The sequence below is a fragment of the Opisthorchis viverrini genome (genome assembly GCF_000715545.1).
Source record: "Opisthorchis viverrini unplaced genomic scaffold opera_v5_55, whole genome shotgun sequence".
In the NCBI taxonomy this organism is placed as follows: domain Eukaryota; kingdom Metazoa; phylum Platyhelminthes; class Trematoda; order Opisthorchiida; family Opisthorchiidae; genus Opisthorchis; species Opisthorchis viverrini.
Window position 1 is genome coordinate 914,735 of NW_008751709.1, and position 24,112 is coordinate 938,846.

Genomic DNA, 24,112 nt, shown 5'->3' on the forward strand with positions numbered 1-24,112 from the left:
AATCATTGGCTAAGTCATCCGCAGCCATGGTTCAACGTTGGAGCATCGCTCTCAGTTCGTATACATATGACATTATTCATCGTAGTACTAAATCTATTCAGCACGTTGATTATGTATCCAGAGTTCCAGAAAGTTTATCGCAATCTAATGTTTCTGATTGTTTGTTAGTACAACCGCTTCCGATTAAATGAGACGAGCTTGTGCGTGATACCCGCAAATACTTTTCATCCGTTATCTCTGCATTAAGACGAGGATGGACGCATCAAGAACGTCGTCGATTTCCTGCATTTTATGCTCGTCGAGACAGTTTAGCATTGACACCTGATGGATTGTTGTGTTATAACGATCGTGTCGTGATTCCACCAACACACAGAAGTGCCATTTTATCCGATTTGCATTCCGGACATTTAGGCATCGACAAAATGAAGTCTCTTGCCAGACTTACTTGTTGGTGGCCAGAGTTGGATGCAGACATTGCGCGTACGGCTAAGGATTGTATGAACTGTACACACAAAATTCATTCCAAATCATCCAAATGGATTCCTTGGCCATTGTCCTGTGAAACATGGCAACGCATTCATGCAGATTATTGCGGTCCATTTTTGAACAAATATTATGCACTGGTGGTTGTAGATTCCTATTCACGCTGGACGGAAGTATTTCTCACGACATCCCCGAGTTCTGAGTTTACTCAGTATGCTTTGAGGAAACTATTTAGTCGTGAAGGTGTACCAATTGTTTTGGTCACTGATAACGGCTCACACTTCACAGCGAAATCTCTCGAATATTGGTTAAAAGGACTTGGTTGTCGTCATTTATTTACTGCTCCCCGTCATCCACAGTCTAATGGACTCGCTGAAAATTTTGTTCGAACTTTGAAATCTGCCATCAATTCTATTTCCCCTGTTACTTTTCATGATCTTGATCGAGGTATTGATAATTTCTTGATGCAGTACAGGAATGCTGCTCATTCAATTACTGGTAAGAGTCCAGCAGAGCTATTCAAGTCGAGATCCTTACGCACGAACCTGGAATGCATTGGGACTGCCGACGTAACATTTTTCAAGGGTAACGATCTACGTCCATCTACTGGTGTTGTTATTGGGAGGAACGGGAATCGTATGGTCACGGTTCTTGACCTCGAAGATCTCTCAAGTCACAGACGGCATGTTGATCAGGTCGAATTCAATGCTAGAGGTCAGTTTGGCGACAATACGTCTGTTGCTTCAAACACTAATGACCTTTCTGATTCTCTTACAGATGGTTCTGATGAGCATGAAACAAACACTGAACCTGACAATCCGACATTGAGAAGATCTGAACGTTTAAGGTTCCAACCTATTAGAGACTATAAACACCCGCACGCTCATTCAACGTGTGGTGGATGTGGTGAACATTGACTCTATTCTATTCATTCTGTTTAGTGTATTTTTATATGCCTTTGTTTTACGATGCGATTGATAGTACGCCTGCGATATTCGAGAATATACGATATTCATTCGTCCATATTCGGACTTCTATACTACGCGTACATTCGGTAGTTAAGATACCTACCACTATTCTAATTATCACACAGCCGCTAATAATAACAGAACTTCATTATGTCGTCTGGCGGATGTCGCCAGCGGGCCGCGGACAAAATCCAGCATTACCTGATTGATCAGAACGTTCAGAAAATCTGAGATAATCCGGGCTAGTAGGTAGGTCAGATTGAAAGGTATCAGTACGCCATGTTCCCTGCATAGATGATAGGGCTGAAAACAAATACCGACAACCTTGCGTTCTCCACTAGCATCCACCTTGCTACCTAAGAGTAGCAGTCTTGTTATTAGAAAGAGCTCAAACGTCACCTGTCTACTATTTAGTCCTCATGCGTCGAGCGCAACGTGTGATCTTGTTGTCCTCCCCTGCAAACTCTTCATTGTAACTAACAACGGGGGTTCAAATTCTATGAAAAATTTACTCTATACGACAACGAAGTTGAAAGTCAAACCTCCCGGAACCGTAGCCAATAAACTATCCATACACTTCTCAGACCAATATTTTTGCCACATCATCCACTTCATACCTCTTCGGGTCTACCTGTTCGTCGAAGATAACACAAGCCCAGGGGATATACACAAGGAAAAGAATTTAAAATGATGCTGATTGTTAGCTCCATGCTTTATTTTTTATAAACATCAGGTGTGCTGCAATGATATATGTTGGAAAAACGAAACACGCTACAGGCTGCTCTGTGCTAATTGGCGGTACTAGACACACCAAGGGGTAAAGTACTCCAAGAATAGTCTTTGCATTTCTAGTTCCTGAGAAAGGTTTCATCCCTTTTTGACATACTCCTCAAGAAAAGGTTTAAACAAAATTGAGCATTTCCACCAACAAAAGCATCTTGCAATATTGCAACAAGCCTTGAAAGGACAGAACCGCCGGCACTTTACACATCAGCCAAATATTCAGCCAGAAACGTGACTCGCAATCAACCATCCTCATACGAATCGGGGCCACAACATCACCTATTAAGTCATAGGCTGAAGATGATAACGGGATTGTGAAGCTCAATAAAATATTAGCGAATATACAATCATTTGCAAACAAATTTTTTTTTCGAGAGACTCACTTGGAACCCAGATGAATCTCTCGTTTGTGATGTTCTCAGGCAAATGAGTGTATATTCGCTAATTTCGTGCAGTCTGGTTTCAAGTAGAACGTAAGGTTGACGGAAACCCGGGGAGTGCGCCCACCTGATGAGCCTCAAAAAAGGGCGAAATCGGTCGTGGGCTGTCGATGGATTTTCGGCAACCTTATGAGTAGTACATTACAAAGATATTAGTGAGATTTATTCCCATCATTTTTGGGATCCGTGAGGTTCATTTTCACATTAGACCGATAGTAGGCAAGTGAGGATTTCTACTTCATTCCACCTAACACATTTGATCAACTCATATAAATGAAACCCAACTCGCCCAAGAATAATAAATTGTATAAGGCAAAATAATCAATCTCAGTAATCGCTTGTTTTAATCACCAGTGCATCAAAAATGCACCTTATCAAACGAATACGGATGAGCAGTACATCAGCTGAAGGGAAATGGGAATATCCTGCTCCTTAGGCCGGACGAAGGGTCTGGCACTATCATCCTAAGTAAAACAGATTACCTGCCAAGACTCAAGGCAGTTTCAGCTCACGTGCGGAAATGTTTAGCGGAAAACAGACTTATGAAGTAGTATTGGTAGAGGGTTAACTTGTTTCTGAGTTGCGTCTTCTTTTATTGCATGGTTTTGTCAGCCAAACTGAATTTAGTGTGCCTGAACCCGTCGACTGCTATACGCTCTGACTTTAAGAACCTTCGAAAGCCCATAAATCACATTTATATGTTATTTCCACTTTAGCTATGGAAGATTCGCTTTTACACCAGCTGACCAAATGGCGGTGCGAACACCCCTTACCAAACATTTTTTGAAAGTACCTATGAGCTTCTATCCTACTGTGATCAGCATGATATCTCTGGGAATGTCAGGTTTCTCAACTCCATCTGGTTAATCTGTCCATCACCATTATAGAAGACCTAAGTTTACTGTGCATGAAGAATTGCAAAGTTTGCCTTCAAGATACCAGTTACAGGCAAATTGATATTAGCACCCTGAAGACACCCCTGGAGACCCACATGGGAGGATACTTTTATATCAAAACTTGAGAATTCGGCAGAAAAACACAGCATGGAACTTTGTGTAGGCAGCATTTAGGTGATATTTTTCTCGCAGTAATTTTAGCGAACAGTTTCTCTCAGATTTCAGCGCACTACGCCGAAATATTCATTTTATTTGCGACTTTGACGTAGAAGATGAAATTCCTTTTTTGGACGTCTGAATCATCAGGAATACAGATGGTACTCTCTCGCCACGTCTACTGAACTCGATACCTTGTAGTGGACTTAGGACCTTATGAGCCTGTTCGACCAAATAAACGAGCAGACAAATATAAAATAACAAAATCACAATGAGGAAAGAATAAGCAATCGCCAAGGACTCACGAATGCGTAGATACAATAGTCCACTACACCGATTCCAATGCAGTAACCGGCTGTCAAGGAAATATCCACTTGTAGAAATTTTCCACTGGCGATTCACGTGTGAGTGGTATATTCTACGCTAGGAAAGTTATTCGCAGCCAAAAAAGTCACAGGAAGTTAATGTGACGTTCAACAGTTCACACAATTACAGGGAACTAGTCCCACTGGTTCAGCAGTCAGCAAACAGTTGAACGGAGCGTAAATCTACTGAAACAGCGAGAAGTCAGCAAGTCGCGCCGAAAACTTGTGTATCGGTACCATTTTTCTTTTGATGTAATTATTGGTACAATAAGACAAGCGTTATGATGAAGTATGCACACAATGTAGTTTAAGTTCAGGAAAAATGGTAAATAAATATGACAACGGATTACAGACGCTACAACCTCCAGTCAACATGCTTCCGTTCCCTGGTTCGTTCTAGTCCAATCGCGGGCCAATCAGTGCCTGTGAAACTTGTGGAGCAAGAGCTTGTCGCTTCGTAGTTGACCTAGTTGTGAGTATTGTCAACTGTTTTGCGCCTTTTGCTGATAGAGTTAAGTTCACAATTTGTCGTTTTCTCAAAACAGTGAACTTGCATAGATCTTTAAGCGAAGAACTTCCACTTTCCTATTTTTTTGCTCTCGACGAATTGGTACCCACCATTACAAATAAAAAACGCCCACGTTTTGATACTTCAGTAAAATTATTGCATTTTTCAACCCAATTTATGTACAGATCCCTGAAAAATGATTTTTGCAAAGCCAAAAACCCAAGGAATAGCAATTATCGGAAACAGATTGGCTAACAGTTTCAAAACCATCAAAAATGTATCGTAATTGGTAGAAGTTAGACTCAGACGCTCATTTTCCTTACCTTCGAGAATATCTCCATACACCCCTTGACATCAAAACAGCAGGATCACCATGTCAACCAAAAGACGAGTGAGCAGTTTTCACAGATGAACAGAAAGTCCATCTTTAACTAGACCACCCTCCTCTGATGCTAAATACTGAAAAGTATAAATCACGTGAGTCGTAAGATCTGTGCAAACTACCAAATCCGGCATGAAAATAGACTGACTGGAACGATCACAGTTCCCGAAACCGTTGTCAAGCAGGTAGTCTGGTTCCCAAAAGCACTTTGTCCATGGAAAACAGACAAAAGGAAAAGGGACAGGCATCAGTGAATGATAATGAACTCTTACGTGAGTCAATGAAGTTTTGATGCTTAACTGATCCAAGTGATTAGCATAACAGTTCGCGAGGCTCATTTCAGTACTCAAAGGAGCAAAAAAATCACAGAACAATTGCTCTGCTCAGCCACCGATAACATCTGGTTGTTGGTCTTTTCACCGAGCTTGATAGTTGGATTAACAATTGAACAGACTAACAATCAAGCAGCGGACCCGAGCAACCTATATACGCAACATCGCCAACCGACAGCGTTTTCTAAACACATTATTGCTACGCGGATATCAACTCGGGCGAGAAAAGAGTTGTGTGTTCGAAGGTGACAGTTGCTATTCGGACGGTGCAAGCATAGAACTAGATACTTGTAGCCCATATCTACTTAGTGGGATCAGCAGTGAAGTAAAAATTACTTCACTCTCAGCGCCTACATAAAAACGGACCTAAAAATTCATTAGTTGGTCTTTGATATTCTGTCTTCCATGTGTACACCGAACCAGGTTTCACTCAGCACACAGTAATATACGCAAAATTATGGGTAGTGGTGCTGAAACTTAGTGCAGCGCGAGATTAGTCAACAGTTCTGGATTTGTATCCCTTGAAACTGTTCTGAGAGATTTTTCATGCATTCATACTGCAATAACTCGAACGGGAACAAAAGAGCAGAGTGGACCCAGACACGATCTTCTGAATTTGAGATTATGCAAGAAAACTCCGTACAATAATGCTGTAGACAACCATTTGGCCTACCACTGGACGTTGGGAAGCGTTTTACGATCTTGGAAGTTGTGTTAGCTCCGATTGTAGAGTGAAAGATGATGCCAATGCACGAATCCGTAAGGCTCGGATTGCGTTTACTAATTTGAGACACTTATACCGTATCCACTAGTTTACAGTACGGGTTGTTATGTTGTATGGCTGTGAGATTGGGCCTGTTCGAGCTGTGGCGATGATTTGTCTTCAGGTGCTCGACAGTCGTTGCATCAGCACCGTAGCTCGTGTAGGTTGGTCTCGGCGAATCAGTAACAAGGTATTTAGAAAGCTAGTGTTCGGTTGTGCAACGGAGACTTACAGTTGAGGCTGCGCTGGTTAGGCCATTTATTGCGCGTGCCGAACCATCGTTTGACGAAAAGAGCACTGTTTTACATGCCTAATACGGAGTGTTGGAAGCAGAGAGTTGGCCAGTCAGTGACCTGGCAGAGGGTTATGAAAAGGGATTGCGAGAAGTTTGGGTGCTGTCGGTGCGACTTGCCCTCCAAAATGGGTACTGTGTGATCCCCAGTGCACGTGATTGGAGATGCCGCAAGGTATGCTGCTAATCGATGTCAATGGAGTTTTTATTGTCAGTTTCTATCCAGATTATCTGAATAAATGTGTGCAGGTGTGGGCACCTCTGAATGATTGTGGTAAGCAAGTCCTAAATCACTTCCCCACCCAATTATGTTCTTTTCTTCACAATAAGGAATTCAAATAAATCATGATTGTACGGCAGAGAAGCGTTAGTATTGAATACTGATATCATGACGTCAATGACGGCGGTGATGACAGCGTACCTCGTCCACTAAAATTACAAACGTTAGCGGCTGCCGATAAAACCATTTAGGTTTTTCAATCCATGTTGTGTACACTTCTAGCAAGAAAATAAATTATTAATTTTACCATTATGCGCAGGAAACGGACTTTATGTAGCATGACGGAAAGCGGAATGGTAGAAGACAAACTAGTGACCTGACAGTCTATCATCAGCACCATTTCAGTTTTTCCACAATGTCCGCTAATCTGTTAGACCTGCTACTTCAAAACCATGTAAGCAAATAGTGCGCACAATCTTGCTCTTTTTCTTTGATACTGTGAGGAGATTTTGGAATTTTGATAGATGTTTCATCCTATACTGAAAAGCCTACCTCGAATTCTCCTGTTTTAGCATAGACTGGTTTAATATGAAGAACAAAATCTCCACTAACTACTGATAGCGCTCAGAATCCTCACGTATGCACGTTTGTTTTTGTTTACCTTTTGAGGAAGACCAAGTTCCTTCATTGTTGAAAATTTACTTCTACGGGAAAATATGACAGAGTTTCAATATCGCGAATCTAGTGGCCACTAAGTAGAGAACACGTGTGCCGTGAGCACCAAAAGAATCCGAGTGCCGCTTCTGATCAAATTTAATGTTATCTACTGCTTTCACAGAGTCCGCAGATGCAAATTCGTCGTCTCCGTTGGAACAGACCATTAGCATTCTGTACCGAACGGGTCGCGCAATTAACCCTAAGATAACATTCACAGTTTCCTGCGGCTTTAGGCGAAAGCAAAAATTGGATGTTGAACATAAGCAAAAAACCAAACTGATGACCGCCCTTTAGCTCCATGGTGAGGCAATCCAATAACCCTAATGGTGCCCCAAATTTACCATTCGAACATCATCTGTTTTACTTGCTCCTGATTTAACAGTTTTTGGTGGTCAATCCCCCATGCTGTATACAACCTACCTGTCTTCTTCTATTTAGGATCTGTTTTGGGAGATATGTTCTCCATTCTCTGTCGAACACTTTGGTTGGATTTCCGGAGCTCAGTACTTGATAGTTCAGTCTCAAGTATAATTTGATGTGCAACATCAGTACAGTCTACTCACGTAGACTAAACATAATTTTATAGACGTAACAAAACCACTTATAATCAGTCGGTTTGGAAGTCGTTAACTTGGGTCCTGGATGTATTAATGTTGCAGATCTCAATTCTTCCTTGGAGAAGTCTTCCTAGAAGAGCGATTGGTATGAGGCGTTTTCACAAGCACCCTTGAAACACGTCTTCACTCGTCGTAGTACTGATTTCCAGAAGACCAGACTAACAATAAACCCAGCCTAGCTGACAGCTGATTATGTTGTAATAATTGTCAGATTGCTTTCCCTTTCTCTAGCCGTACCGACAGGTGCTGTTCTGCCTCTGAGTAACCAATCCCTCTTTTTTAGCAGCAGAACAAGTAAAAGTCTGCTTCGTCAGCCAGGAAGATTGTGTTGCCTCTGGGCTGCAAATCTGCAACCCTCAGAAAGTGCCTTTTGTTTGAGGTTTTTGTTCAACAAGTATGATGAAGGGGAAGAGACAAAAGTCCTTTGAGGAAGGTCTTTATTAAATTCGGCTGTGGCATCGGGCAGAAAATGTGACCACTGACGCTGGTCTAACTGACCACTTCTTTGTCCTCCATATCACTCTGAACATAACTCTATACTCTTGTGTTTGTCTCTGTGCTCTGGTATTCCAGGATTTCACTCGGCTGCCGATGGTGCGTAGTGTTCTAAATGGTTCCCACCTCTCATATTCAAGTGTCTGGCATATCATCCGTCGTTATTCCATGGAGGTTTCAAGAGACTCTAGATTCACTGTTCATTTTTTCTACCACAAGTATCAGGGTTGGATTATTACAAAAAGACCCTCATTATTGTTTGCGTGACTGGGACACGAACAGACCAGTCAGACACTGGTTGCGCTTCCTATATCTTGATTGCTTGTTGCGACAGTCAGTACTCCAATCAATCATCTCTAAGCTATGCAATCCACCTCACTTAATGCGCTGTTGGCCGATGGTACTTTTGCAACGTCTCAGGAATGAGATCAACTCAAATGAATGAAGTATTTTGACACTATATTCCCTCTTACTGCAGGTCAATCGTACTTCTGATGTGCCACTCATTTCATAATGGAATGTTGTTCAGTGGATCACCTAAGCATTGAGAGCTTGGCTCAGTCGATGCACACAGCTCTCATAGCACCCCTGATTAGACGCACAGGCTAACCTTATTCTCAGGATAAAACTTCGATTGAAGCTTGCAAATCTCCCCACTGCCTATAAAATACAAAAGATATTTCTTTCAGTTACTACAGCCTTTGTTATCACCAAGGAAGCATTCTGTCTAGCATGATCATAACCAAGGCACTTGGCAAAATTGCTGCACCTTCACTCGAATTCCATATTTATCACGATAATTTAACTGACGGAAAACTAAATATGGCAAGAACGACAAGGTGATTTCGGTGGGGCAGACGGGGCTCACTACTAGATAGCACGCTCGGTCTATTTTTGTAGCTTGAACTGTTGTCATGACGTAGCACTCCCACCTCTTCGTAAAAAGTGCACCTTTGGGGAATGATGATGGTTTCTCACCCCTGGAGGTAGGTTTATGCAGATTTTCTAGTGAAGATCATGAGATCTGAAAACACGGATTGCAGCACGCATGAATCGACTTAGAGCGAGACGACGAGAAGTCCCGTTGAATGAATTTAGCCGGGCTTCTTCTCTATTTTCACCTTCCGCCGCCACATAAACAAACTTTTCAATATGCTGCAAATCTGCAAACAGGATGTCCCCAATTCGACCGCTCAAAAATTCACTGTTCATTCCACAGATATGCGTACAGATTAGAATTGAAATGCATATTCTGGATGATCATCAGAGCATCAGATTTTGAATCAACCCACAGAAAAAGACAAGTGATATGTTTGAAGAAATATTTCATGGACCACCATTTGTTTTACTTCCAAGAATTACTCTACTCGTAATCTTTTTTGATATAAAGCTTCACAGTTTCATAGTCCATAAGTTGATAGGGAAACCAGGCTGATCACAGACTGTTGCCTACAATCCGTATTACAGGTGCTTGACGTGACCATGAAGAACTTAGTTGGTGCGAATGTTGTAGACAGCATCTGTGCTGTGGAGTGTAGGCACTTCTTTTTAACGGCGAATAAGCTAGGAATATTCAGCATTCATCTGCTTGGCTTGAGGAGCAGATATTAATGGGCGTTTATCAGACGCCCCTTCGTCTGATGACCACACATTCTCCATACAGTGGATACAGGAAGTCTGAATACAAACTTCTATTCTTCGTAATCAGCGGCGCTCTCCATGTCGTCGATCTCAGTCATACTGTTCGGTTTTGAACGAAGTGACCAGAGTGCCAATAGCTCTAACACAACTTTAAGGGTTTGAAATTTGCAAAGTTGAGGCTGTTTGTCATTAAAATTCACCTCAAAGGTCCATCTAAACCAGCTTGTAACAATGGGTTGTGTGAAAATGCACTGAGACAGAGTTCATCCAGTTCGGCACATGGTATTTGTTTTGCCAATTTTTCGGAAACTTGAAGCCTCTCGAAACAATTTGGCTGACGATCAGTTTCCTGCTGAATACGAATAAAATTTTAACCAGTTCTAGATTTCCAACTAAAATCAAGTTGCATCCAGATATATGGACTTCGCCATTTGCTAAACGCAATCCCTTTTCTACCATAAGGCTTCGCTTTATTTGTCACACACATACCGGTAGAAACCGCATCCTCACAGCATTCAATGTGGTATAGCTAATGTACATACCAGTATCATTTCAAGAGGGGTGTATTTGTACCATTGTGTCGATTGTAATACGTATATAGCAGTATATTCAAAATTTTCCCGAAACCATACTGTGCCTGTTCATTTGTCGCTACACAACAACGGTACCTAAGGCGAACCGAAACTCCTACTTTCAGACTGAAGACAACACAATTTGCAGTATCAAAGGTCGAAATAGAAGGAAAAGTGCAAACTTAGTCCTAACGATGCACACCCAAGCTCCTGCCTAGACAATAAGCCGCTCCTAAATAACTGCTCCCAGATGCAACGTTGCTTGCGATGACGTGACACTCAGTCCAGGCATCTTTGTTTTCAAATTCGCGAAGCGCTAACTGGTCGCTTGTCATGGAGTTTTCCTATGAAACGAAATCATCACTCTAGAGGAAATGAGCGTCTATATTTTTATCGGAATGATTCACAAAGCCATCCATACGGAACACACTAACATGGTTCTGTTCATAGATCTATTTTGGCATAATATAGGGGTGCTTGACTTTCCGGGCGGAAATGCGTTCCCTTGCTCGAGAATCACTAACCAGTACGTCCACCCGACAACCATCCGCCCACACACACGCATGCGTACACAGCAACTCATACATAGCTGCACAGTCTTGATTTTTCAAACTTCCGTTCGAAAGAACATGAAGTAGGGAAGAAGGTAAACGTGGATTCCTTGAGCTAGGCCGATCCAGCTGCAAGTACTGAACAAGTGAGGATAATTTTTCCTATTGGTCCGCTACGCCAGCCAATCTGGTCATGCGCTCAAGCTCAGAGCTGGACAGAGCAGCCAACTCTAATGTTAAGGGTGGTAGACTGTTGCAGTTACACGACGTCCATTAACTTTATACACTTCCCACATCATAGAGACAATACCTGTATCGATCGGGCGTATCGTTTCCCCGTAGGAATGCCTATGACTGATTTGAGTTGAACGCGTTGCGATAAAGCATCCACACATCCACTGAAGGATATTATGGAAACTGTTCAAACCCTTCGGGGTCAAATCATTGCGGTACCCGTGAAGGAGAAGTTGCAGAGTAAATTCGACAGTTTCAAAGGGTGAGTGCACGAAGCAAGCGCAAGTTTTAGCAAAGAACTGCACATCGCATGCTGTATTTTCTTATTTCTACCTCTATCCTGCACCTCATGTCTTGTATGTATTTGCTGCTGGATGGAAAGTACATCCAATACCAGGTCATTAAATGAATCATCGTTTTTAAAATAACATTCATAATTTAACCAAACAGGATACTTAAAGTCTAACTTTCACTTGATTTGTGCCGAGTGGATGACTGTCTGACTATGGACCTCGGTTTTCAATGATAAACAAGGCAAAACAACTTTGTTTCATTCTGGTAATGTAATAAAGGCAATAGATATTTTACGTGTGCAATTGCAAGATGTTCAAACATATAGGATGTACTCCTCAATTTCTCCTGGGAAACAGCAACGAATCAACAACTGCACGTGCCTCCTATATCTCGATGCGGTTGGCAGCAAATTCTACTTCCTCGGTGAACATGCTTGACCATGCACAAGGCAAACAACTTTGTTTCATTCTGGTAATGTAATAAAGGCAATAGATATTTTACGTGTGCAATTGCAAGATGTTCAAACATATAGGATGTACTCCTCAATTTCTCCTGGGAAACAGCAACGAATCAACAACTGCACGTGCCTCCTATATCTCGATGCGGTTGGCAGCAAATTCTACTTCCTCGGTGAACATGCTTGACCATGCTTCCAGGGGACTAGTAGCATATAAATGACTGTGCATTTCTCTGGCAGTGAAGCGATAAAGTAGGACTAATATGTTCAAAGGTACTAGGTAATTTAACACCACTTTCCAGAGTGCTTACTAACATGGAGGGAGTAGTACGAATAGCAATGCATATATCGTAAAGGTTGTCTGCGGCAGCCGTACGGCACAGTCACTGTCTACCGAAATCTGAGAGCACAAGACATACAGGTTGAAATCAAGTGGTGAAGGGACAGAATTTTGCTGCAACTCGACCACCGTATCTGAAAGATCTTTCGTGGACGTACTCATGTGTGTCAGCCACACCTGAAGCCAGTACCAGAAGAAAACCTATCTAGTGTTCAGACTTAGTTTTTGTCCATCACTTTCTTAGCCTTTTGAAATTGCTTGCGAACGATCTCTTTATGTCGTTACATCTCTCCAAAATTTGATTCCTTATTTTTTATTCCTCGTAAGACGGGAGAATCAAAACCTGAGTAATGACTCGTGTTTTATAAATGGACTCAGCGGAACAACCTAAAACCAGTCAACTAATGACGGGCTGTGACGCTGCTTGTGTGACTAATTTCATTACGTTAATGGATTTTGAAAGTACTGACTCGCGGTAGTAATGAATTAATCACAATATTATTTCCTTGGGTCATTCTGGTGATGCTTCAAAGGAATAAATCTACCTTTTGTGAGAAAAATAGTGTGCTTTTACAGAAAACTGGGGGAATAAGTTGTGATGCCTGATTTCCGTGATTGAACACAAGTTAGGACGAAAAACGAATGCTAAAATATCCAAAAGAACTGATAAAGTGATACCTTAGTGATATATTAATTTGCACGCTAATAAAATAATCATATTTAACAGGGCTTAGATTTATACACGTGTAGAAAGCCTACTAATCTTGTAAGATGACGAGATAAGTACATTCATTTCCGGTCACCAGTAAACGATGAGACAGAGTCTACTTTTACAACTAAGATGTGACAAATTCTATGATTTATCTCACATCTTTATTCATTTAACTGCTATTTTAGTGCCCCAAATAACCATTTCTCTAATCTCAGAAAACTTCCAGGTGAATGAAGTAAGTAGTCCACAAACAGCATCCACACACTTTAATTGTCGGTGAGACCGGTCCAACTTTCTTCTGATTAAGGAAAATAGTCAACTCATTTTGTTTATTTCGTATTGATGTTTGCACATTGTGCTTATTTGAATAAGATGCGATCCGTACAATCCGCAGATGCTACAATGCACTTTCTTTTCAAGAAAATTTATGCTAGAAGCGAATAAGAAGGGGATAAGTTGTTTATTTTTTTATATATTTTTATGGTGGTAACCCGGTGAATCCTTAGGGTCTTCCAGAAAATTCTAAGTACTACTCATTATATTGAATGCAGTGGAGTAGTGAGAATCACTGAGTCTGACCACAACTGACTCGCTAGATAGAGTAAAGTGTGCAGAATTTAACTACTCCAGAATAGAACTACACAGTACTTGATTACCGTTTTGTGGTTGGAAGCAACCCATTGGACTTTACAGGGCAGTTTTATGATAAGAGGGTTGGTCTTGTCGATGGTTTGACAGTACTGTTTGAATAAAACTGCACAAAGCAGAAAAGCAAGAGTTTACATTCGTACAACTGTGGAGTGACAGTTTGCTGGTCATTTTTCGCCAGAACCTGCCAAGTGAGGGAAAAAATAACTAAACCGTGGGATGAAATCGTATGCAAATACAGATGACAACGCAGATGCTTGTCCTGGTAATCTGAAGTGACACAGGAATAATCTGTCCATTCCGAAGAAAACGTAGGCAATTTTGCATTACTCTGATAGTTTGTGGAATACCAGTAGCACATCTAGAGATCATGGGTGTTGTGTATGTCCTTAGAGCGAAGAAAAAACGATGTTCCATTCCGACTATGTTTTCAGGCGGGCAACTAATGTAACAGTTACTTAAAGTAAGGAATATTTAGAACGCTCCCAAACTATGTCTTATGAAGACGGATTACTATGTTAAACCAAACCATATCGGCGGTAAATTGTGGTTGAAACTGCACTTTGGGGATGCTTTCAAACACTTTGAGATGTGGGTTAACATGCATGATTTAACAGATATAAACCAGCTCAATTCAGGAAACACCTATCGTTGGATTACTCGGGACACTTGCAACCGAGGCAAGTGCATCAACTCAAATATTTCATCTTAATTTCGCTCCGGCAACAAAATACAAACAAACTTTAGTCCCGGAATTTAACTCGTAGATGTCAGCTGTAGATCCGGTAAATGGTGTCGAAAGTAAGGCTTATGAGGCTATTGGCGCAAGCGTCCGCAGATGGTCCAAAGGATAAGACGAAAATATTGCAGAGGTTTCATCTGCAATATTTCACTAATTAATTTATATCCTTCGCCAAAGGAACATGGTACACTCAAGCAATAAATTTTTTCAAAGATTTTCGGTGTATAACGTCTTCATCTGGCAGGGACACTATCAGTCACTTTCATATAAAGTCAGTTTATTAAGCATGTCCTTCAGCCTAACCCAATTATCGATAGCCTAATAAATGCTTTTTAGAAACTCGGGTGAGATTGATAGTTTTCGCGGAACTGGTCAAACGTCAAGTTGTTATTAAGCTTAATCAACCCTTTGTTTGCTATCAAACAAGTTCGTAAGACAAGTATTTCAGGTTCAGTTTCGATGGTTTTCCTGGGCAGGGGTTTTCCCATTGGTGAAATGTTGATTTCATTCTATGGGAATGATTCTAAAACCAGTTTCCACAGGATGATTCGTCATGTAACTTGGGTCCAGGCTAAGTTGGAAGATAGAGCAGCACATTGCAGCCATTCTGTTGCCAAAATGTTTGAAGAACTCCATAATAAACAATTTTATATGACTTGAGTAATCGCCGGGAGGAAGTCAAAGGATAATGCCTCATCCTTTTATTGAATCTCATGATAAAACACCGCAAACTCATACGACACTAGGTTGCAAGTGCTTACATTATATTGCACATTTGTGCGTTTACATGCGAAAAAAATTATGGTAGGGATGTGTGGGTCAGTTGATCAAAAGTTGAAATGAATTATGCTGAGCTGTTACAGATATTTCAAAAAGAATTGATCGCAAGTTATTGTACGTTACGGATTAGCACAATGTTCTTCTAAATGTGAAGTTTTAGGGGGCGTATTCCTAGGTTGTGTCTGGTTACTTTATTTAGGTGTATCGCTCTGCTTGTTTTGGAAGTTATATTTGTCGTCTGCCATACAACAGGTTGCGATGAGATGTGGCATGATTACGCTTGAGTTAGGTACATTCCCTTCCGAAAAGATTCTCCCCACCTACAATCACTACACTGAAGTCCTCTGAGATTCTAGTTGAAATCACATTTCACAAGGAAAACATTGCGAGCGCCCAAAGAGATCTCCCTGCAGAGGGACAAACCTCTTGCCAACCAATATCAGGATATAAACGTTGTGTGCTAGGTTTTCGTGTATTTTCTGACCAATGGTATGAAGGTAAGATTTCTCCTTTCAGGTAACTGGGCTTCTGTTTGCACACTTCTTATCTCCATTCAACTGCTACAGGATCGCACCTGTGAAGAACACCCATAGGAGAATAGTTGTATTAAAGGCCGTCAGAATGTTGTGTTGCTTAGAAGAGACCGTGTGTCAAAACAGGGTATCCAGGGGTCCAAGCAAGTGGGTCGTCGAGAGAAACAACTTTGCCTGATGCGCTGTTGCACTGTGCAAAAAGCTTGAACAGACCAAGCACCAAAGATGTCTTTTAAAGCTTCGTTCTCTCAGAAAACCACAATGTAGAGCCTGTAAAAAAAGAATTTCCGTGGAAATTGGCCTTTACTAGAAAGACGTTTGTCACTGATGCACGACCCAATCAACACTTGAAAGTGTTCGCATGCAAATGATTTTATATATTGGTGTTCCTTTCTTAAGGAATATGTTATATATTGAATTAGGCAGACAATCATTAGTTTATTCAGTGCACAACAGCTCTCTTTTCTTAGCTGGACACAGAACTTTGTGCTGTCTATGCAAATTAATGGTAATCGCGCCTATGTGTTATATATAGAGTTAAGAACACGAATTTGTCCAGTTTAGCATAAAATCAGTACCAGGCGTGCTATTTTTCACGCGCATCCAAATTAGATAAAATTGTCGTTTAAAATCACGAAAGTTGCTATTTTTGAATTAGATCTTGATATTAAATAATATGAACTGGACTTGGCCTCTGGTTTGTCGAAACATGATCATTGAAGTTAGAAATTTGGAATTTCGCCCATGATCCTAATACCAGGCCACCACACTAGATAGTCTAATGTGTCTTCTTGGTGCGTTTACGGAATTTACGGCTTGAAGGCTATTATAACCCAAAATAATGAAACGTCATTTTATTGATGCTGTATCAAAAAAAAATACTGTTTTGCATTGATGCTGTATCAAAACAAAATACTGTTGTGCAGACGTTGACGCAAGTACCTGCTGAACTTGGAAGATTGAGCAGCTGAAAGTATTCACAACAGAACTGTGCAAACGACTATCTAGGTTACCATCCCATCTGTCACCAAAAAGTAGCAGATTTGTCCTAGCTTTACCACGGTGGTATTTGTGGACACTGAGTGCGGTTTAATGGGGGCGTTTCTATAACTTTATGGCTTTATCAGAAAACTGCCAGCTCTAATGTATGATTTAATAACTAGAATTAAAAAGATCGAAGCCATCCTGTGAGTTCATTAACGTCCGTTCTAATATAGCGTGTTATCTCCAGGATAGCCAACTATATAAAGTAAAATCAGCTAGGTTTTTTCCGTAATGTTAGTCTCAACTCACAGGGCCAAATCGAACAAAAAAACGGGAAAAAATATCAAGATGAGCCGACAGATGACCCTGAGGATAAATGCCAGTTGCATGAATACAAGCGCATAATGATATCTGTTGAGTTACCTGAGCCGCGAGTGCATTTTCTCCATCTTCTGCGGGGATATTATGTATCTGGTCTTCATTAGCACAAGTATTTGTGCCATCATTGACGATGTCATCAAGGCAGACTGATTATAATGACCCTCTATTTGGTGCCAGAAAAACTTGCCGTGTTTGTGCTACTTTTTTAACAACTCCTAGTGAGAAATTAACGCTCCAGACCCTGAAATAAGCGTTGAACTAATCGATTTGTGCCTTCAAAAGCAATTGCATATACTTTAAACACTTTAACACAGGCGTAGCATCTGTATGGAAAACTTCGTACTGTGCAAAGCCGTGCGAAGCCTCAGAACAAACGCTTTTTCACTGCGTAGATCATAATTGTTTTTCGATTTTTTCTAACACTTGTTTGAATTTGCATGAGCTAAATGAATATCATTACAAAGTTTGTTATGGAAGCAGAAAACTGCTTGAACATACGAGATTCTGTTGGAGAATTCAGTTGTTTAGATCGAATAGTACTTTTGAGTGCGTGGTGACTCAAGCCACTCGAGCTTCCTAAAAGTGACTGCTATTCGTAGAAACAGAGAATAACTTTTCAGAAATATCATACTAATCCATCCGAAGATCTTTTACTCCTTGCTTTTCATCTCTATTTTCCTTGATCTTTTTGTTTTTTCATTGCACAATTTCTAGAGACCCCAGATTTATTTTGATCTCCCCTGAACTCCAGCACACTGCAGATCTCAGTTCGACCATATCCTAAACGAAGGTTGTTTATGCTTGCTCCGCGGTAAAGTACATGATGAATTATCGTTATATGCGTGTCTTTCGTTTTTTCTGTTCCATATTAAACATGATGAACAATGAGTTGCATCACTGCTTGTGATCAGATACTTCTGTTGAGCCACCTGTCCTTGATGTTGATAACCTCTTTTTCTTCTTATTACACATACAATACGTATTCTAGAAAAATCTCAGTCGTTCCTACGGTGTAAGTTGTGCAACTAAAACCGTACGCGCGATGGCATTTTCTAAAACAATATTTGCGGCTAAATGCTTGCCCGATATGAGAGAAAATATTTTGTAAGCACTATCTGTGCAAATGACTTTGTACAATTTTCCAAAGACGGATTTACCAAACGGACGGTAAAAAGAAGCACGAGGGATGTTTCCGCTAAAAAAAGGCTAGTACTAAAGGCAACAGTCATTTATTATTCAACTGTGTAAGCTTTTCCATCCGGTAATTTATCAACTGAGAACGAAAGAGCATGCTTCTTGCGACTTTCTACTATACTTCCCTTTCTCAAGGATATTGCGGGAAAGTTGATTAAAGCCACTTATAGCAAATACAAAACAAACTCTTGGCCTTTGTTGTCGGAGCAATATTTCAAACTTCATTAATTTAATTAGGTTCGAAATCGGCATTGTTAGGAAAGTTTTCCAAAGTGTTGCCCCCGTAAAAGGACAACATGGAATGTTGAATTAGTTGTTCAAAATTTGACGAGACTTTTTTGTCTGTGTCCCTCATAAGTGAAATATTACGTAGACGAGCACGTCCATTGACTCGTCACTTTCTAATCGTTTATTCCAGCAGCTTAAAATCAAATCAATGGTTTAGGAGATTTTTAAGTTTCACTAATCAAAAGTAGGCAACACCGTGATTGATCAATATAAAGTATAACAAATATGATTCTTGTAATTCAGCCTAGTTTTAACAAAATACTCATTTTTTGGTCTCCTTGAGTAGAGGACACTATCAAGAAACCCTTATAAGGGTAAACTGTCAGGACTGTGTAAAGTCGACTGCGTTTTGGCACGTTTAAATCTTTCACAGTAAAGTGCTTTTGCTTCTCGATTTCTCAAATCTGGTCTTGCTGATAGAATAACTATGAACTTAAATAAAAACCTTTCTCAGACTTCTGATATTGTTATTATATTGGATAATTAATACGTCAAAAATATCAAAAGTCCTGGCTCTCAGGATGCCTGAAATAAATTTCAATGCTATTTTACCGGTTAGGCTATCGTTTGCAACTCGTATGTAAGGGCTTTGATTTCTTCTGGGTTTTGAAAGACAAGTTCTACTCCTATGTCTTTGTAATGTACTACTGAAGAGGTTGCTGAAAATCCATCGACAGTCCACGACCGGTTTCACCCTTTTTGGAGCTCATCAGGTAGGCGCAGTCTCCGGGTCTTCGTCAACCTTATGTTATGCTTGAAACCAAATTGCACGAAATTAGCGAATATACACTCATTTGCGAACTATTTATGTTTTTCAAGCGACTCCCCTAAAACCCAGTTGAATCACTCGTTTGTGATGTTCTCAGGCATTCTTAGGCACATTCAGTTGCCTGAGAACATCACAAACGAGAGATTCCACTGGGTTCCAGGGGAGTCTCTCGAAAAACCAAATTAGTTTGCAAATGAGTGTATATTCGCTAGGTTCTACTTCTATTATCTTGCCCGGTGTTTAATCGACTTTGCTAAATTTTGATATCTATATGCACTAATTCTCTGCAATTACGTATCTTTAGTTTTGATGGGATTCAATCTTGTATAATCAACTCATCTGCAAATAGTGGTAGAGTATATTTGATAAATTGTTTTCTGAGAAAATAAGAGTTACAAAATCATGAATCCAACCAGAGTATTTATCATTAGCTTTAGAAACTTTACACCAGCATTTATTGGCTAAAAGTTTTGTGTACACTTGGCACTCCTTTGGCATTTACCTATATTTCTCAGCCGAGCCAACAACAGGCTGATTTGAACAGTTAAATTGTGATACATAGAACGTGTTCTCTTACGCAGATGGTTGTTAGTTAATAGTTATCATTTATTATATATTCCCGGATGGTTTTACATTTGATATAAAGGAAGGGTATGATAGCATCTCGGAATTTTAGGCTATCTTGTCTGTGTGAGCTCACATGTGAATTCCTTGGCCAGTGCACAGCGGTTGGCTCCCATTTTGGTGACCGGAAAATCTTAACCAACTAGACATGTGACCCATCCCGCAAATCTCACCCCATTAATCCAAATGATGGTCAGCTACCAAATTTTTTGGGCCCCAACAATGTTGACATTATTGCTCACACAATGTTTCCGAGAGTTCTTGAAAAATTAGCCTGAACAGCAATCAGGTACCAAACATCCAAAAATCACTTTTCGTCATTTCTTGGTTAGTCTTTATTTCCTCATTATGAATTTGAAGTTCATGAGTCCAAACAAGCTGGTTTGTTTTAATCTCTAGTCAGTTTATCCTGGGGTAAACAGCTGCATCATTCGATAGCGCGTACCAAGCATCTTTAGGTAAAATTATCAACAATCGGCGATTAGAACATCCAAATAAACTGGCATATCTCTGCGTGATGAGATTTTTCAGGTGGCAACTAGCTGAAGAAACCCTACATAACTCCAAAGTAGGATAGCCTGATATCAGTAAATCAAACAGGGATAATGGTTCTCTCATATGACATGCTGCAAAACTCGAAATCACGCAAGAGCTAAGTGTCACAATTACACAGTGGCTGAAAATGTGCGCCTCTTAAAATGGATAAATTTTTCAGCCAATGCATTTGCAAGCATATTGGTACAAACGTGGTGCACAAACAATAATCTATTCAACATGGCTTCCCTGGGCTTGACGATGATATTAAAGGAAGGGTTACATGTGGGAGAAAAACTTTCTGAATTACAGGTAGGGTAAGAGGATCTAGGTGGCGTGATTTGAGGTTCTCTAGAAATCAGTCAACTTTTACTCTTTTCTTCGAATCTGAGAAAAAATTTCCCATTCAAATAAGGATCTTATATAATCCTACATGTTTTTTGGAGCGTTACAAGAATACAAATGCGCCAAAGATGATAATAATAACATTTCTCATATCTAACAAAGTTACATGAAGATCTCAAAGTCAAGAAAACGGCTGTACAGACTTTTGGTAACAACTGAGCTTCTCGTCACCACTTTTGTGCTGCAGTTCTTCCTCCGTTATATCCGCGTAACTATCCGCTAAATACTTTGTAGGAGTCCTAACACAATGTAATCCGTACTATTACTTTACCACATCATGAGTGGTGCAGTTATATGCTCTATGGAAAGAGTTTAAAACGGTACTAGCTGTAGCGGGAGCAAGTATTCCAACTAAACAACAACGGTTTTTGATGATTGGAGGTTACATTATCAACCGGGACGGAAAATGTACTTCTAAATGCAACCTTGACAGGCTGATCATGATTACATAAAGCAGGAAGTACGGTCACCGAAAACAAACCGAATCACCATGGATTTTGACGGAAAAGAATAATTAGATTTACAAGGGTTGTTATCAAATGGAAGTGCAGCAACTGTCCTTTTTCGGAAGCGCGCAAGTCATATTCCCATTTGCCAAACAACCATTATGAATTTGCTACGTCACTTTTCCACCACGTGACGTTCCTACCATAAAAGGATTTTAGCTAGCCATTGTAATCACGGAACACAATCTACCCGATGTCCGCTAGCCGAACTCACTCTTACTATAGTTTCTAGTTTTTTAATAAGACATTTATACATGTCTGTATATATGTAAAAAAATACAGTTCTCAAGAGAAGGTGTTATGGCCAAACGAAGCACAGAGAAATTACTGGTTGGTGTAAATGTACTGAACTTAGTGGCCATGGTTATGCCATCATGACCAAACCAACTAGCTGATTTCATAAAACCTATGCGTGCTCAAGTCTTATTCTCTTGGGTTTTTGTCTACAGTCTGCACGTAAAAACCACATTCCAATCGGTGCAAAACACCGATGGTTAATCTGCTATTTGTTGACGTCCAGTTATTCAACCTGTTTTGACCGGTTAATCACTTTAGATCTCCCTCAAACTCACGTATTGTCATACCATTGACCCTGAGGCGTCCAAAATCGAATGGAACATGGACGTTTTGGGTCAACTCATGCGGTCAAACCACTAAGGCTGCCTAACGGCATTAAAATAAAACCCAGAAATTTTTGAAAACCCGCAGATCCGAATGGAAATGGATTCCACTGTGCCTATTCGTCCTAGTGAGTGATACCAACAACTGGCGCACCTGCATTAATACACCCACTCAGCTCCAAAACAATTGTGGAAGATTTAACAACAACCGTAAAATATCCAAGCAGATACACCGACAGCTGTGAGTTCAATGCGATGGCACACTCGCACATTAGACGTTTTCCATCAGGAAACAACTGAATTCACCATCGGACGAGGTGAATCTCAAGGTCACCTGGCTTGACAAGACAGACGATTATTCTGTCTTACACAAGAATCTTCAGGAACTTCGGACATATTCTGAGAAGCAGTAGCGTATATCATAAGGTATAACGGAGAAAAGTCAAAGAAATTTGTTGCGTCACAAGCAAAACGCATGGAAGCACACAGGACATCAGAGTGTTACATATGATGTTTTGATTTCCCTGGCTTAAAGAACTACATATTATGGTGGAAAGTAACGGGTGAATTACTCTTAAGATATCGAGTATCTAGACACAAAGAAAGTGTACTGCAAACAAAACAGACAAATCAGACCGTTTACCCCTGGTTTCCAAGTGCCGTCGAGCTCCGTATTAACTCTGCACCGAAGGATGTTACCACTGAACTATTCTGTTTAATTTTGATACCGGTTTCTACCTACTGGCTTGGTTGCACATCTGAAAATCTCAAAGTGTCACTCTTAATCTAAACAGCCGCGGGTAGGCTGAGGCCTAATTGATGCACATGAGCACTCAAATAAGTAAAAATCCATAAAATTAATATTCTACCCTGTGTTTCTTGTGGTAATACGGTGGGATCCAGAGACAATTCTTTGATAGCAAAATACTATTCTTGTTGGGACTCGTCGGCTGGGCAAAGAGAGAGAGAGCGTGGCAAGAGACTCACATGCGAAAACGATCCGTCACCTGTCCTTATTAGTGCCGATAGGAACGAAAGACCTCTTATGCACTGAAGTCTTGTGAAACAAGTCCATGTTCCAGTAACTGCCAATTCGTTCGTCAGGGGCAGTGGAGTTGAATCTGGCTATGGGTAGTCAGATTATCTGTGTATAACTTGGATGTACTTTTGGCAAATTCTTCTCTATTATCCCTTTGCTGCCTGGCGGAAGTAAAGCCACAAAAGAGTAAATAGCCACAGAATAATGATGAGCCTTTTAGTACGGAAAGCGGAAAAGTTACATCATCAAAAGTAAAACCCCCAGATAGGCCAAAGGTTCCTCCAGATCTCTTTGATTTTCACTTTCTTCGACAGGTGAAATCATCATCGCAATATTGCATTTTAAGATGATGAAAACGTATCCTATATTTTTTTACATTCACTCAAACTGTTCAACATGTGTACCAAAATTCTATCGTCATTTTTTGTCATGATTATCCCCATGACATTAAGAACAGCATATAACGCCACCTGCTTCATTTGATGAACAGTTGAGATCGCACCGTGTTTTGTCACAAGCGAATGCTATTTCCTTGTTCCGGAGGCCACGTGTTTATTGAAAAAGAACACAGTAGGAAACGCGGAGTCATTCATTCCCTTGTAAATGAGGTTGTGGTGGCGCGACACATTGTATCCTCGTATTTGTGTTGTGCGAAAGTCCAATTGCTTATTTACTGAGCCTGGCATGCAACGCGTCCAAGCATTTGCTTTTTGATGTGATGCATTTTATAGGGTCAGCAGTCCACTGATGTTTTCATGATCGAGAATTGTGCCTAGGTCTCGTCAGCTCAGATTATGAACACTGTTCAAGTACGAACTAAGTTTGACAGTTTTAGTGACTGGAATGA

General features: G+C 40.5%; 1 protein-coding gene across 1 annotated transcript in view; it reads left to right on the forward strand.

Moving 5' to 3' along the window:
- Window positions 1–11,462: 11,462 nt before the first annotated feature.
- T265_03619 (hypothetical protein) overlaps window positions 11,463–24,112 on the forward strand; it is a gene marked incomplete at both ends in the record, with an annotated part of 79,669 nt that continues 67,019 nt past the window's right edge. Inside the window, one exon of the mRNA XM_009168154.1 lies at window positions 11,463–11,677. Within this exon, the coding sequence (XP_009166418.1) occupies window positions 11,592–11,677 (86 nt within the window). The remainder of the gene's footprint in view (window positions 11,678–24,112) is intronic.